We start from the raw sequence: 13,044 nt of genomic DNA on the forward strand, positions 1-13,044 counted from the left end.
TTCTGCAGAGACAACTAAATGTTAGGAGAATTTAGCATAAACAACATGAAACATAAATCCATTCTGCTTTGCATCAGTGCTTCAGGCTAATAATGGTCTAGTGGTGTAGGATATTTTCTTGGCACACTTTGGACCTCTTGGACTCAGCATTGTTTAAATACTACAGCTTGCCTGAGTATTGTTTGTGACCATGTTCGTTCTTTTATGACCCCACAATGCCAATCTTCTAATGGCTGTTTGCAGCAGGACAACGTGTCATGTCACAAAGTTCAAATCATCTGAAATTAGTTTACTGAACATGAAAATGAGTTATCTGTACTCCTTCACAGTCAAAAGATCTCAATCCAGTAGAGCACCTGTTGGAGGGGGTAGAACAAAAGAGTCTCATCTTAGATGAGCAGCTAACAAAGCTGCAGCAACTGTGTGATCCTGTCATGTCAGTATGGAGCAAACTCTCAGAGGAATGTTTCTAGCTCCTTTCTGAATATATGCTATGAAGATTTAAGTCAGCTCTGAAGTCACAAGGGGATTCAACCCATTACTAGCCAGACGTAACTGGTAAATTGGCTGGTAAGTGTACAACAAGAGCATCAAGTGATAAACAGTATTTGAGAAACCACTGTGTGGCTGCATTAGGGCATGCTGCTGAAACAGTGATAATGATAGTGCATTCAGAAGTGCTGTTTGTGTTTGCCTCATTAACAGAAGCAGGTATAATTAGCGTCTGGTTTCTCAGTTCAGCTCCATCATGTGCACTTTCAACAAAGACAGTGTAAACCGGAAGAAGAAAAAAAAAAAAAACAAAACCTCATGCACTTTTAAATCTGAGAAAAATACATATTATTTTACATTTAACTTTGCTACTGTCCTTTTTGCCAAATAACCTAATTAGCTGTTCTTCCAGTTGTTTCTTTTTAGTGCGAGTTACTTTCAGTTTTTTGTTGCCCCTGTCCCAGCACTTCTGAGATGAACTGCTGCCATCAAATTGACAATGAGCTCATGTTTTCCATGAAATGGTGAAGTGTCCTAGTTTAAACATTTCACATTTTCTGTGTTCTGTTTTGAATAAAATAAAAACTTTTGAGATTTCCAAATTCTTACATTCTCATTTTTATTTACATTTTACACAGGTTCCCAATTTTTGGGAAGTAGGTTTGTACAATGACTTTACAGAAAACAGTTTCATTTAAAAAAAATTAAAAAAATAAAAGCACCATAACAGAAAAAGAAAAAAAACCCAGCTGAAAATGACATTAAGACAAAAAAAAAAAAAATCTACATTAAAGCGCAAAAACAACTGACTTGCTTTGCCAGTATGTGAAAAGCCACCAAACAAAAACAAAACAAACAACAAAAAAAAAAAAACACCCCAAAACTATAATTCTCCTGCAACACCTTGACCTTTACATAAACTGTCCTGCCATCAGCTTTAATTTGCATCATATTTAGGCTTTATTTTACAGTTCTACTGTGAATCGTTTTGGGGTTTGGGGTGTATAGTCGATGTCTGATAATTTATAGTTTTTGGATACATACTTTGATATTGCTTTTGCATTTTAGGCTATATTTAGATATGCAAATAGTTCAGAATATTAAAAACTATGGCTGTCAAGAAAACAGTGGCAGTGTGATAAGATATGGCAACCTACTTTGATGATTTCTCTCTACATGTGGAATATCGCAAAGATTATCGACACAACATGTGCGACTATCAAGTTGCTCAAAGGTCAAACAGGAAGAAGAGCAACTCACAGGTACGTTGTACCCCAGATGTCAAAGACTTATTGAAGTACTATGACAAAGTAACTGTACAGTTTTTTAAAAAGAGAAAAAAATAGCTTGTAATAACAGTGAATGAATCAAAAAGGTCCGTCACTCCACTGACTGTATGACTAATTTACTCCTAGTATCAACGAGATACAAGTTATGTACACATGCATTTTCTAACCATAGCCAAGTAATGTATGCATTTTCTTTTAAAATATAGCAAATACAAAAGACACTAAAGACATTATGGAGATGTGAAAGCAATATTTTGTGATTTAACAAAAGCATAAAATGTAATCATATTGATGTGATTTAAACTATAAATTATAATGTAACAAAAACAAAAATGCTTACTCACCCTGAGAGACTTTTCTTTTGCACCTTGTAGCGTTTGTTTCATGACTTTATCCCTTATAAGAATTAACTACCAAATAAATAGAGCTTCAGCACAAAAAAACAAAAAACGCAACAAGCTTTTAGTCCAAATTTCCTTCTGAATAATTTCTTTAGACTAACAAACCAGCCGAGGGGAGTATTACCACAATTTCTTCAGAGTTACAATCATTTGATTTAATTTAATTTAAAAGGTTTCCCTTCTCTCATGAGCCATTTGACCTCTATCCACCTGTATGAGGGGAAAGCATGACGAATATCTGGATTTTTCAATCTCAGAGTTTATGTCCTTCATCAGATGTACAAAGAGTTAGTCGTTTCACAGATTAAAAAATATATATATATGGGCATATAAAGGGTTTACCCAGAGCCAGACAACAGGCTAATGAGTTGGCTTGCTCTCTGAAACAGAGGTCAGTGTGTTTCGCAGATGGAGGGCTCAGATGACGATGCTGTTGCCACTGCGAGACGCCTTGTCCTGAGAGAGACATACTAACTTTAGATTCACTGCACTAGCAAACAGAGGTTTTATTTATAATAGTGACTGCATGTTTGAGAAATGTGTGATACAAGTGCATTGGTGTACTTGCAAGTTTGCAAACTAAAGCAAAGTATTCCTTACAGAGTAATAATCATTTCTTCGTGCTCCTGGTTTCTGTCCCGGCTCGTACTCTGTGTAACTGGGAGGTTTATCGGACCAGCCTCCACCTCCTCTCCTTGCACCTCCCACCGCCCCTCTTCTGCTGCTTCCCTCATCTGAGCTCCAGGACCCTCTCCTCGAGTGTCGTGCTGCTGGGGGAGAGTAATTCCCTCTGGACCTGCTGTCAAACAAGTCATCCCTGGAACGGGATCGAGGGCGGTCCATGCCTTCTCGTGCCCGGCTGCGACCCCGCCCATCCAGTGACTCCTCGCTGTAGCTCCGGGGAATACCTCTAGATCTGGTAGGTGACGGGTAACGTCTGCCCGCTCCCCCTTGCTCGTCGCGACGAGTGTAGCCACTGCGGCTGCTCTCGCTGGAACTCGGTGGCCGGGTCTTGGGCGCAGGAGGTGGAACTCTACCTAACTGCGACTCCCTTATTGGCGGAAGCGTAATGACACGACGCTCTGCTGGGCCATCGTTGAGGGCAGAGATCATGCTGGGGGGGCCTGGTGAAAATGGGACATTGACGGGCATGTGGCGGGAAGGAGGCGCATAGTGCTGGGCAGGAGGTGCATAGTGCTGGGTGTGAGGTGGGGGGGGTGGCTGAGACTGAAAGAAGAGAGAGATAAGAAGAAATAAATATATATTTTATATATATTTTCTAACACAATGCTGTGATTAACGTGTTTGTGTCAAGTCTGGATGTCTCTAACTATATGCATTCTTGACATAAAAAGTGAAAGACGTGTTTAAAACTAAGCAAAAAGCTCTCTCTTCACTGTGGGTTTGATGAGCCCGTCTGAAACGGTCACACTTTAATTCTCTGATGACATCAGTCAGACATAAGTCATAAAAAGTCGTCGCAACTGACTTGTGTTAGCTAAAAAAGAAAAACGATACAGAAAGCAAAAGTATTCAAACAAGTGCAACGCCCATGACGTAGTAGGCCATGAAGCATAGGAGCCATTACAATTCACAGATTGTTGCCTGTAAACCAGGGGTGGGCAATTCCAGGCCCCGAGGGCCGGTGTCCTGCAGGTTTTAGATCTCACCTTGGGTCAACACACCTGAATCACATGATTAGTTTGTTACCAGGCCTCTGGAGAACTGCAGGAGCTAGTTTAGCCATTTAAATCAGCTGTGTTGGTTCAAGGACAACTCCAGGCCCTCGAGGCCTGGAGTTGTCCACCCCTGCTGTAAACCAACAAATGTGTTTTTGTTTACATTAAAAGTCGTGGGAACATACCTGTAGAAGAGGACTGGTCATTTCCAACCCCCTCACTTGGTTCTCCAGGTAGTCGAGCATGTGATTGTTATTGGCTGGCGTGCGGTTACCTTGGACACTGGGAGGGGGCATGCTGTAAGCTGAAGACTGAGGAGGAGGGAGAGGCATAGTCTTTAAAGGGATGCTGCTTCCTGCAACAGACCCTGAAGACAAAAAAGAAAAGAAAAAAAAGCATTTAGAAAATTTAAGGAAACAGCAAATTATAACCTATTTAAGTCTGACACTTTAATATGTGCAGATTAATGTGTGCATGTACCAGCGTAGAGCATTGGGTTCATCTGGCTGGGGGCGGAGCTCAGTGGTGCATATATTGGTTGTCCTCCTAACCAAGGATTCATGGCCTTCTGAGCCTGCTTCACCATACGATGCTGCATCACAGCTAAAACGTGAGAACAACAATTTCTAGTATGTACAGATTCAGTGAGGCTATCTCAAAGTATATGGGCTTTTTATTTGCAGCATGATAAGGTCACATGTTTGATTTCACTAAGGCTATTAGCAATAGGTACTTTCAAACACAAATGAAGGCCTGCAGAAAGGATCTGTTAATGACCAAACTGAGTGGAGCAATGGAAACAGCAATCAAACATTCACTAGATATACAGGCAATGAAATATTCTTCCTTCCTTCATGCTTGGTTTTTTTCCTCCTCAACTCCCAAACTGCCTTATTCCTTGACTTCTGTTGTTGAAGCGCCCTTAAATGAAAGCTTTTACCTTTCTCAGGACAGCAGCACCTTTGTGGGCAGCAGGGACAGCGGACATAGCAGCAGCATATCTGAGGGCAGCACTGGCAGCAGCAGATGCATAAGAGCAGGATGAGAAGGAGGGCACCGATGATGATGAGCAACGCAGTCAACCAGTCTGTAGGAAGACGAAGAAAAAGGGAGACGCTCTGTGTTCTGTGTCTTAAGAAGCAGACTAGGTTTTTGCGTATGTTACAGCATTAATAACATTAACAGAAGCTGCAGCTTCTGCTGTGTTTAATCTTATGCATTCATATTTTCTTTCTTACTGTAGACAATGAGTTTGACTTCTTTGGAAGTGATCCCACTGGTGTCTCCAGGAGCATTAACATTGCAGATATACACCCCGTTGTCCCACCACATCACCTCATTGATCACCAGATCTGCCTCTGTCCAGACAATGCAAACATACATGATTAAATTCAACTTCCTCTGTTGTGCCCTAATTTCAGAAGCTCAAAGAACTGGACAGCATTCGTCAATTCACTTCCATCTCTACAAATTAAAAGGCCATCAGGATAACATACTATTAATCCTTTATTTCTGCAAAAATGATCACATAATGAAAATGAAGGAAGAACAACCAAAAAAAAAAAGTTCACAGTTATTTGAACAAAACTACCCATTCATATTGTACCAAGCATCTATTTAAAAGATTTATACAGGTGCTTCAGCTTAAAAAACAAAAAACAAAACCCCCAAAAAAACAAAAAAAACAAAACAAATCACATTTAGGCTCATCTTGGGGTGAACTCACGGTTTTGGACGGAAATCTTCCGTTCCTGGTACTCTGTTCCCAGTATAGGCTGGTTGCTTCCTGTTTTCTGGACCACAGTGCGTATTGTCCGGTCACGGTCTGGACAGTCATTTGATGGATCTTGTCCTAACTGTAGTTGAGCCTGGTATGCTGCAAAACCAGATGTAAAAGCTTGATAGTGCAAAGACTGACAACTGGCCAAAACATGTTACTGGCTGTTTGGGATAAAACTGGTGGTTCACAAAAGACAAGATCATCAGGTACAACCCACAAATGATCATAGATGAAATTATTATTCTTATTGAAATTGTTCATTGCAGCCTTGGGAATAGCAAAAACGAAATGTGTGCAGTAGGAAGCACCACACCAAGTGAGGTGAGAGTAAAAAAAATAAAATAAAGAACTGATTGAAAAAAAACAAACAAACAAAAAAAAAAACCCCAAGAATTAGATCAAATTAATGCAGAGGGCAGAAATGCACAGAAATGTATATGCATTTAAATCTACATCTACATAGATTTCCATCTTTGTCACCGTTGCCGAAAGTTTTTTGGCACTTTAATCCCACTCTGTGGCGGCACCCCCCACCCCTCAGGTGACAGTTGCTTTTGTACCTGTGGAGTAATACTGCAGTACAGGGTCCATGCAGAAAGACTTGAAAGTCCATGTGAGAATAACGTTTTGGGGGTTTGCAGAGGTGGAGTAGTCGCAGCGGAGGACCACTTTGGCAAACATAAGCGTGCTGTACTGCGTGTAGGGAACGATCACCTGAACGCATACTGACACTGCAGAAAGACAACAGACAGAGAGTTAACCACATATAGTATTATACAATGATCCATTAGGTTACATTATTTATCAGCAAAAGTCCAGGAAGAAGAATAGAGGAAAGGAGACAATGAGTGAGAGCTACTATGAGCCAAGGAGTTAATGTCAAAGTAGCAGGACCAGAAAAACAGGTGGCACAGACAAAGACACAGGAAGTGGCCTACTGTGAAACTACCAAACAAACACTGAAAAGGTGGAATGAAACCCGATGAGTTCATCTAAGTGTGCGCATAGCGCAGTGACTCTTTCCAGAGTGGAAATAAAGAAAATCGTTGGCTTAACTTTAAAGAGTGACTCAATGGTCAGGGTCCCAAGTATCTCTAAAGTGACCCAAATATTAATAATCTCCGACAGACAAATGTTTAAATCGGTTATAAAGACGAGTAACACATAATTTGCTTAACCAACTATGAAACAAGACGGTCATGTTTGATTGCTTCATGTAAACACCTGTGTCATGTGACCGATACTTAAACTGATGTTCATTTTTGTAAGTGTTTTTTTTTTTAACATTTTCTTGATAAACTGGTTTAGTACACTTGTTTTTACACAAACATGAAGCTAACATGTAAAAAAAAAAAAATTACCTTTCAGAAGCGACAGCAGTACGACAGCGACAGGAAGTCTCTCCATGATTACCAAAGGGTACAAACCCCCTCACCCCAAAACCTTCGGCTCCAAATACAAACAGAGAGGCAACACTCCCAAGATTAAAAAATAAATAAAAAAAATTACCACAAAACACGAGTTTCTAGCTTCACTTTGGCCTAACCAAAACTGCTCATTGTTTCCGCCTACGAGTGCCACTGAAGATTAGCCAATGTTTGTAGCTGATCCCTGAGACTGAGCTCATCTATGGCTCCACCCCGAAACAGGTGAGCTTTCCTGTGGCGTAGGCAGGTATAAAGCAGGAAAATGCCACGATCATTTGCAAGCGCATAAACAGATACTACCTGTAACATCTCACTGATCTTATCTGATTTTCTCTGGCTGTAGGAGTATTTTGTTTGTATGACACTGTGACAAATGTGTTCTGAACTCTAGATTCAATCTTTTGACTGGGCTGGAGAGAAACCATCCCTGGATTAGGAAAAAATATGTTCAGCTTATTCCTGTTAAGCAAATATTTGCTCTTCCAGGTGTTAGGAAATGTTTTTCGAAATCCCTTCAAAACAGCTGTGTGACTCATGAATGAATAATACAGGGGAGGGAAAAACTGAAGCTGGGCTTTGCTCTTCATGCCTTTGTTTCCTAGACTAATCAAAGTCTTCTAGTCTTTCATAAAAACCTCAACAATAATAATCTGTGTTTTAGTGAAAACAAATTACACTCATATAACCACACACAGATCCAACCTCTTTGGTAAGTTCATATTCAAGTATACTTACCAACTGCGCTTGTGTGAAACTATTGTAGCTTAACTGTTCTGAATGATCAGTATCATAATTTCTTCTATTCCAACTTCCAAGTGGAAACAGGTCTAATTAACCAAGTAAGTGAAACTGGAACAATTCACTGGGTTCATGAGTTGTGCACTGACATGTTTATTAGTAGGTGTCAGGGATTAAACAAGTGTCATTATTTCCAAGTTACAAGTTAACTAATGATTTGCACTGGCTCCCTGTCAAATACCATGTTGAATTTAAAATATTGCTGCTTACCTTTACAATCATAAACAATATAGCGCCTAGCTATCTCATTGAACTCCGTAGACCATACACCCCTGGGAGAGCCCTAAGATCATCAACCCAATTACTCTTGGTACAGCCTAGATCTCGGCTTAAGACCAGAGGTGACCGTGCATTTGCCCTGGTTGCTTCTAATTTGTGGAACAACCTTCCCATTGCTATTTGTGCGTCCGACTCCATCCAAACATTTAAATCATGACTAAAAACTCACTTATTTAACCTTGCTTTTCCAGTTAGTTAATACTCCTATACCATCTTCATTTATGTGCTTACCATTATATATATCTCTTCACTTGATATCCATGTGTGTCTATTGATTATGATGTGATATTTACTCTTTATTTAACTTTTATTCTTGCCCAATTAGTGCCATTGACCCGCTAGCATACTCGGTACATTGCTAATGGTCTTTAATTATTCATGTTTTAATCTGCTGTACTATTGTGAAGCACTTTGGTGTACCCTTGGTCTTTAAGTGTGCTATATAAATAAAGTTGTTGTTATTAATTTATTGGATTAAGATCACATAAGAAGCTAAATGACTGTCGTACTGACCAATTAACTCATTATGTGTGTAGCCTACTACAAGTGTTTGTTGTGCGTTTGTAGTTAGATGGAAAGTTGCTCAGTTCTGGCACAGGCCTGCTAGTTTTATGTGCCCCCTTATTACTTTAATCCTGACAGTACATAAATATACAGTAAACACAAAGCAGCTGCTGATTGCAGTTCATGTTCGTCAGTGTTTGCTGAATTCATTTCTGAAGTTGAGTCAGCGAATTACATTTTAAAGCCGTAAGCACTTACACATTACAGTACTTATTTCAACTTCAGTTAATTCATTCAAATCATAAACACACAAATAGACTTTAGATAAAAAATAGTAATAACAATATTTAAACAGATCCAGTGTACAAATAATTTCATAAGACAGTCTGTTCATATTTCTTTATTTGTGGGTTTTTTGCTTTTCTGTTTTCCCTGATCATTGTTACGCCTTTGTGAGTGAGGCTGATATTGTTGCACTATGTCCGTCTGGTCCTCGAAGAACTGCTTGACCTAAGGAAAAGACAGTGGGGGGGTGTGTGTTACAATCTTCATTTTAATGTTTCACTGTCAGCTGCTCACCGTCTCTGCTCTGTGAAGGTACACACCTGCTCCAGCTGTTTCTCAGTGTCATTCACATCCACACCTTCCTCTCCTCCTACCTGGCCACCAGTCATTTCATACAGATTTAAAATTGCCATCTTAATCTGTCCCAGCTTCAGTGTTTTCCTGGCAGCCGTTTCCTGTATGTTATTCCATTTCTTCTCCTGCATGAACACAGGACAACCAGAGTTCATTCAGAAGACGCCAACATCTAAGGCCGTCTTAGCACTGAAGCTGGGATTTTGATCCAGGATTATGTGTCATACCCATATTAGACCTTCAGAGTGAGTTTTCTCCAGCTTGGTCTGGAGCTGAGACAGCTGGTTGTTCCTCTGCAGCAACAGCAGGTTGTGCTGTTGCTCCAGTGTCAGCAGTGCTTTTCTCTGCTCGTCAGCCTGCTCCTGTGCCTTACTCTCCCTCTCAGAGAGCTGGCATCTGAAGTGGAGGAGACTCTCTAAATGATCCGTGAGCGCCGCCACATCTTTAAACTGCAACACAATTACACTCTCATTAAGGATGTAGCCCGAAAAGCAAATTACCATCTATTTCAAACGTGCCAGAGTTTGCCTGCGATCTGAAACAAATCCACTGCTATCATCAGCAATCGTTACCCCAAATCCCAAAAAAGATGGGACGGACTGTAAAATGCAAATACAAACTGAATGCCGTGATTTGCAAATCCCATAAATCCATATCCATCACATTCAAATTGAGCTGATATTTTTTATGAGACAGTCAAATATCTCACTTTATCCATATATGTTAAAAACAGGCATTAAAGCATCAGATGATGTACTGAATTGAGAATAATATTTGTCACATTTATTGTAATACTTGTATTCAAAAGCTACAGTACCTTAGTTATTTTGAGCAGCTGCTCCAAGAGATCTCTGTACACAGAGTGTCTCTTCACCTGATGCTCGAGCTCCTGTTTCTCCTCAGTCAGTTTGGCCAACTGCTCCTTCAGCCTCTCTATCTCCGCCTCTTTTTGAAGCACCCTTTGTCTCTCCTGCTCTGCTTTCTCGATTGCTCGATTAGCTTCTTCATCCTAGAAGCAGATTGAGGGCCTTACTTTTTTGTTCCTCCCATAACATTTATAGCATGTAACGTGATCTCCTGTCATACCTTGTGATACATGTCAAAGCTTAAATGCAGGTCTTGCATTTCCTTTATCTTCTTGTGCAACTCCTCTTCACGCTGTTGCAAACTCTCCAACACCTACATAAACCCACATAATAGGGTTAAAAAAAAAAATTATGCCAAAATTTGTATGAGACTTTTGCTACAAGAAGACAAGCATGTCGCAGTTCTGGGCTGTAATGAAAGTACAGTTTAGAGATACTTATATTTTACTTGCAAATCTGAATTCTTATGCTGTCCTACTCTTCTTCTTCCCTCTGAAATTATGAGCATGGGTAGCAAAATTAAGATATTTGTATACAAAACATATCAAGTGCTTATAAAATTTGTTACTGTACATTAAGTTGCACTGTTTAAAACAATTAAGACAAACATTTGATCATTAGAGTAAAACACAAACTTAACGATCTCCATCTGTCCAGTTAGGAAGCATAAACCAATGTGAATCAATTTCACCTGCTTTAGCCCAAATGAAAGTGACAACAGGTACACTGGAGAGGCACAAATAAGTCATGTCTCCAAAAAGGGAATGGTTTTGCAGGTGGTGACCACAGACCTCTGTTCTTGTCAGGAAACACCAAAACTGGCACTGATTCACACTGAGCATATTTTACACACGTTAAAGAGTCTGGAGACACTATGGCAAATGTTATGCTGCCTGCAACATCAACCAGCATGACTGGTTTGGCAGTGGGTGCATGATAGTGTGAAGATGCATTCATACTATTTGTGAATTTCAATCCAGTTGGTCCCCCTAAACGAGGTGGGTCCCTCATGCCTCCCTCATGGAGTCTGATTCTGATAGTTTGTTCAGAAACATGCACAAGTAGCATACTGGAGGTCATTTTGAAGGGCTTTAGCAGTGCTCCTCCTGTTCCTACTTAAAAGTGCAGATGCTGGTGCCCAGCTGGGTTGATGCCCTTCTACAGCCCTCTGGCATAGCCAATCTCCTATTATCTCTACTACTAAGACTGTGCTGGGAGGCAATAGGCTTCTTTTTTTCTTTGGGGGGGGGGGGGGGGGGGGGGGCACATACAGCTCCTCCAGTGGGCTGAAGAAGGAACCATCTCATGCAACCACTACTGACAAGGACACTAGCAAAAACTAAATGTACAGAAAAATCTCTCAGGAATAAAGAGAGAGCAATGGCCTGTGACCACCACCTGCAAGCTGCATAGATGTTTAAATTCATTAGTGTTGTACTGCAATGAATGATCCCTTAATTCTTTTAAAGATTATGGCATTTATATGAATAGTTCCTGATATATCATATAACATAGTCATACACTTTTACAGCAAATAGATTTTATTTATTATTTAGATTTTATTGTTAACAACACTGAATGATGGGACAGCCCTGCCACTGCCTTTAAGTGGCAGATAACTGGCTGTTTAGATAATTGTTTAGGAATTAATAGATGCTCCCAATAAAGTGCTCTTAATTCTTTGATGAAACTTAAATACATTTGTTCGTTTTTAAGATTAGAAATACTTAAACATTCAGTAGTTACAGTGCGTTGGTAAAGTTCACGCTACCCTTCAGACTGATCGTTCAGCTATCGCGAGAAGTGACTGCCTCGCGTCTCGAGAAATAATTCCGCACCTGTTTGCTTTCCTCGTACTTAGCTTTGAGCTCTTCCTGCTCTCGCTGTAATACTTGTAGCTCTACGAGGACATAGCTACTGTCGCGTCCCGCTGCTGTCCACATCCTGTTCACACACAAGCAGCGGCAGAAAGTTAGCAGCACTGACCGCTCAGATTGATGTTGGCTGGGCTTCACTCGCTCGGACGGGAAGAAGCAGCACACAAACTCACCGTGAAGCCGACTCCTCAGGCGTTAGCTGCGAGAACATGACTTTATGTGTTGTCTTTTCAAATTTCAGCCAGAGTAAACCGTACGGTCTCCAAGTTTTACTCTCCTTCCTGCAGAAGACTCACGACTCTGTAGCGTTTCTATGGTAACAGTTCTGGGAACCTGTAAAGGCGCAGGTCTCCGCGGCAGCGGCTAAAGTTGGTGCTGCAGCCGAGACCCGTAGAAAACTGCACCATTTTTGTGCATTTCATTTTATATCATACAAATGGAAACCTGCAATCATTTACATTGAATACTTAAACATTTGTAATTAAATTGTTGACTAAATAACAGAAATGCTATTGATTAAACAGGTAGATTTCTAGGTGTTTACCACTTGTTTAACCTACATCTGCAGTTTAATCAGAATTAACTGACAGTAACCAAACAGTCCACTGATTGCCATAAGATTTTTGACCAGAAACAGTTGGTAGCTAATTACTTCCATCCACACCAAACCTTTAAGATCCATCTATGGCGTATGTTGATGTCATATTCCTTTGCAGCCATGCTTCATTACAGATGAGAGTTGCTCAACAGCATTCCTGACATTTCACAGGCTGTGAGTGGTCACTGAACCCTCCCATCACAAGCATGCAGTGAAGGAGCTCACATAAACTCACAGAATAATAGCTCAAAAAGTGAATTATTTCCTTCCTATTAATATCTTAAGTAATTACAAATTGTATCCAAATCTTTCACTTGGGTAAAAGTGCAACAGTAATGTAAACGTGCTACACGGCCACTTTTAAGTAAGTCTTTTTCTTTTTAAGTCTTTATCAGAAAGAATTAGACATGAAGGG

General features: G+C 40.3%; 2 protein-coding genes across 3 annotated transcripts; both read right to left on the reverse strand.

Moving 5' to 3' along the window:
- Nucleotides 1-623: 623 nt before the first annotated feature.
- Nucleotides 624-7,273, reverse strand: ildr1a (immunoglobulin-like domain containing receptor 1a). Its single transcript, XM_085272771.1, has 9 exons — nucleotides 7,003-7,273; nucleotides 6,202-6,372; nucleotides 5,588-5,737; nucleotides 5,100-5,219; nucleotides 4,802-4,948; nucleotides 4,342-4,464; nucleotides 4,047-4,228; nucleotides 2,783-3,409; nucleotides 624-2,638 (listed from the first exon to the last, which is right to left on the reverse strand). Exons 1-9 carry the CDS (start codon nucleotides 7,046-7,048, stop codon nucleotides 2,600-2,602), a joined length of 1,605 nt encoding a protein of 534 aa, XP_085128897.1. The 5' UTR covers nucleotides 7,049-7,273; the 3' UTR covers nucleotides 624-2,599.
- Nucleotides 7,274-9,036: 1,763 nt separating this feature from the next.
- Nucleotides 9,037-12,450, reverse strand: LOC146583518 (coiled-coil domain-containing protein 42 homolog). 2 transcript variants are annotated; one of them, XM_085272793.1, is made up of 7 exons: nucleotides 12,205-12,450; nucleotides 11,993-12,098; nucleotides 10,375-10,467; nucleotides 10,163-10,297; nucleotides 9,516-9,737; nucleotides 9,255-9,413; nucleotides 9,037-9,159 (listed from the first exon to the last, which is right to left on the reverse strand). In XM_085272793.1, the coding sequence occupies exons 1-7, from the start codon at nucleotides 12,240-12,242 to the stop codon at nucleotides 9,040-9,042; spliced, it is 873 nt and encodes a 290-aa protein (XP_085128919.1). In that variant the 5' UTR covers nucleotides 12,243-12,450; the 3' UTR covers nucleotides 9,037-9,039. The 2 variants fall into 2 exon arrangements, with proteins under 2 accessions (XP_085128919.1, XP_085128909.1); XM_085272783.1 differs by having other exon boundaries at nucleotides 10,106-10,297; nucleotides 12,205-12,442.
- Nucleotides 12,451-13,044: the final 594 nt, after the last annotated feature.

The sequence above is a fragment of the Mchenga conophoros genome, linkage group LG1 (genome assembly GCF_057382185.1).
Source record: "Mchenga conophoros isolate Kocher_MC1m ecotype Shallow Benthic linkage group LG1, M_conophoros_male_GT1.1, whole genome shotgun sequence".
NCBI classification, from domain to species: Eukaryota; Metazoa; Chordata; class Actinopteri; order Cichliformes; family Cichlidae; genus Mchenga; species Mchenga conophoros.

Coding starts and splice junctions, on each gene's coding strand:
- LOC146583518 (XM_085272783.1), bottom strand. CDS start 12,242: ATGTTCTCGCAGCTAACGCCTGAGGAGTCGGCTTCACG. Junction 12,099..12,204: donor CCTGAGGAGTCGGCTTCACG/GTGAGTTTGTGT, acceptor GTGTGTGAACAG/GATGTGGACAGCAGCGGGAC. Junction 9,738..10,105: donor AGCTGCTCAAAATAACTAAG/GTACTGTAGCTT, acceptor ATTGTGTTGCAG/TTTAAAGATGTGGCGGCGCT.
- ildr1a (XM_085272771.1), bottom strand. CDS start 7,048: ATGGAGAGACTTCCTGTCGCTGTCGTACTGCTGTCGCTTCTGAAAG. Junction 6,373..7,002: donor ACTGCTGTCGCTTCTGAAAG/GTAATTTTTTTT, acceptor GTCTTTCTGCAG/TGTCAGTATGCGTTCAGGTG. Junction 5,220..5,587: donor GAAGATTTCCGTCCAAAACC/GTGAGTTCACCC, acceptor TTGTCTGGACAG/AGGCAGATCTGGTGATCAAT.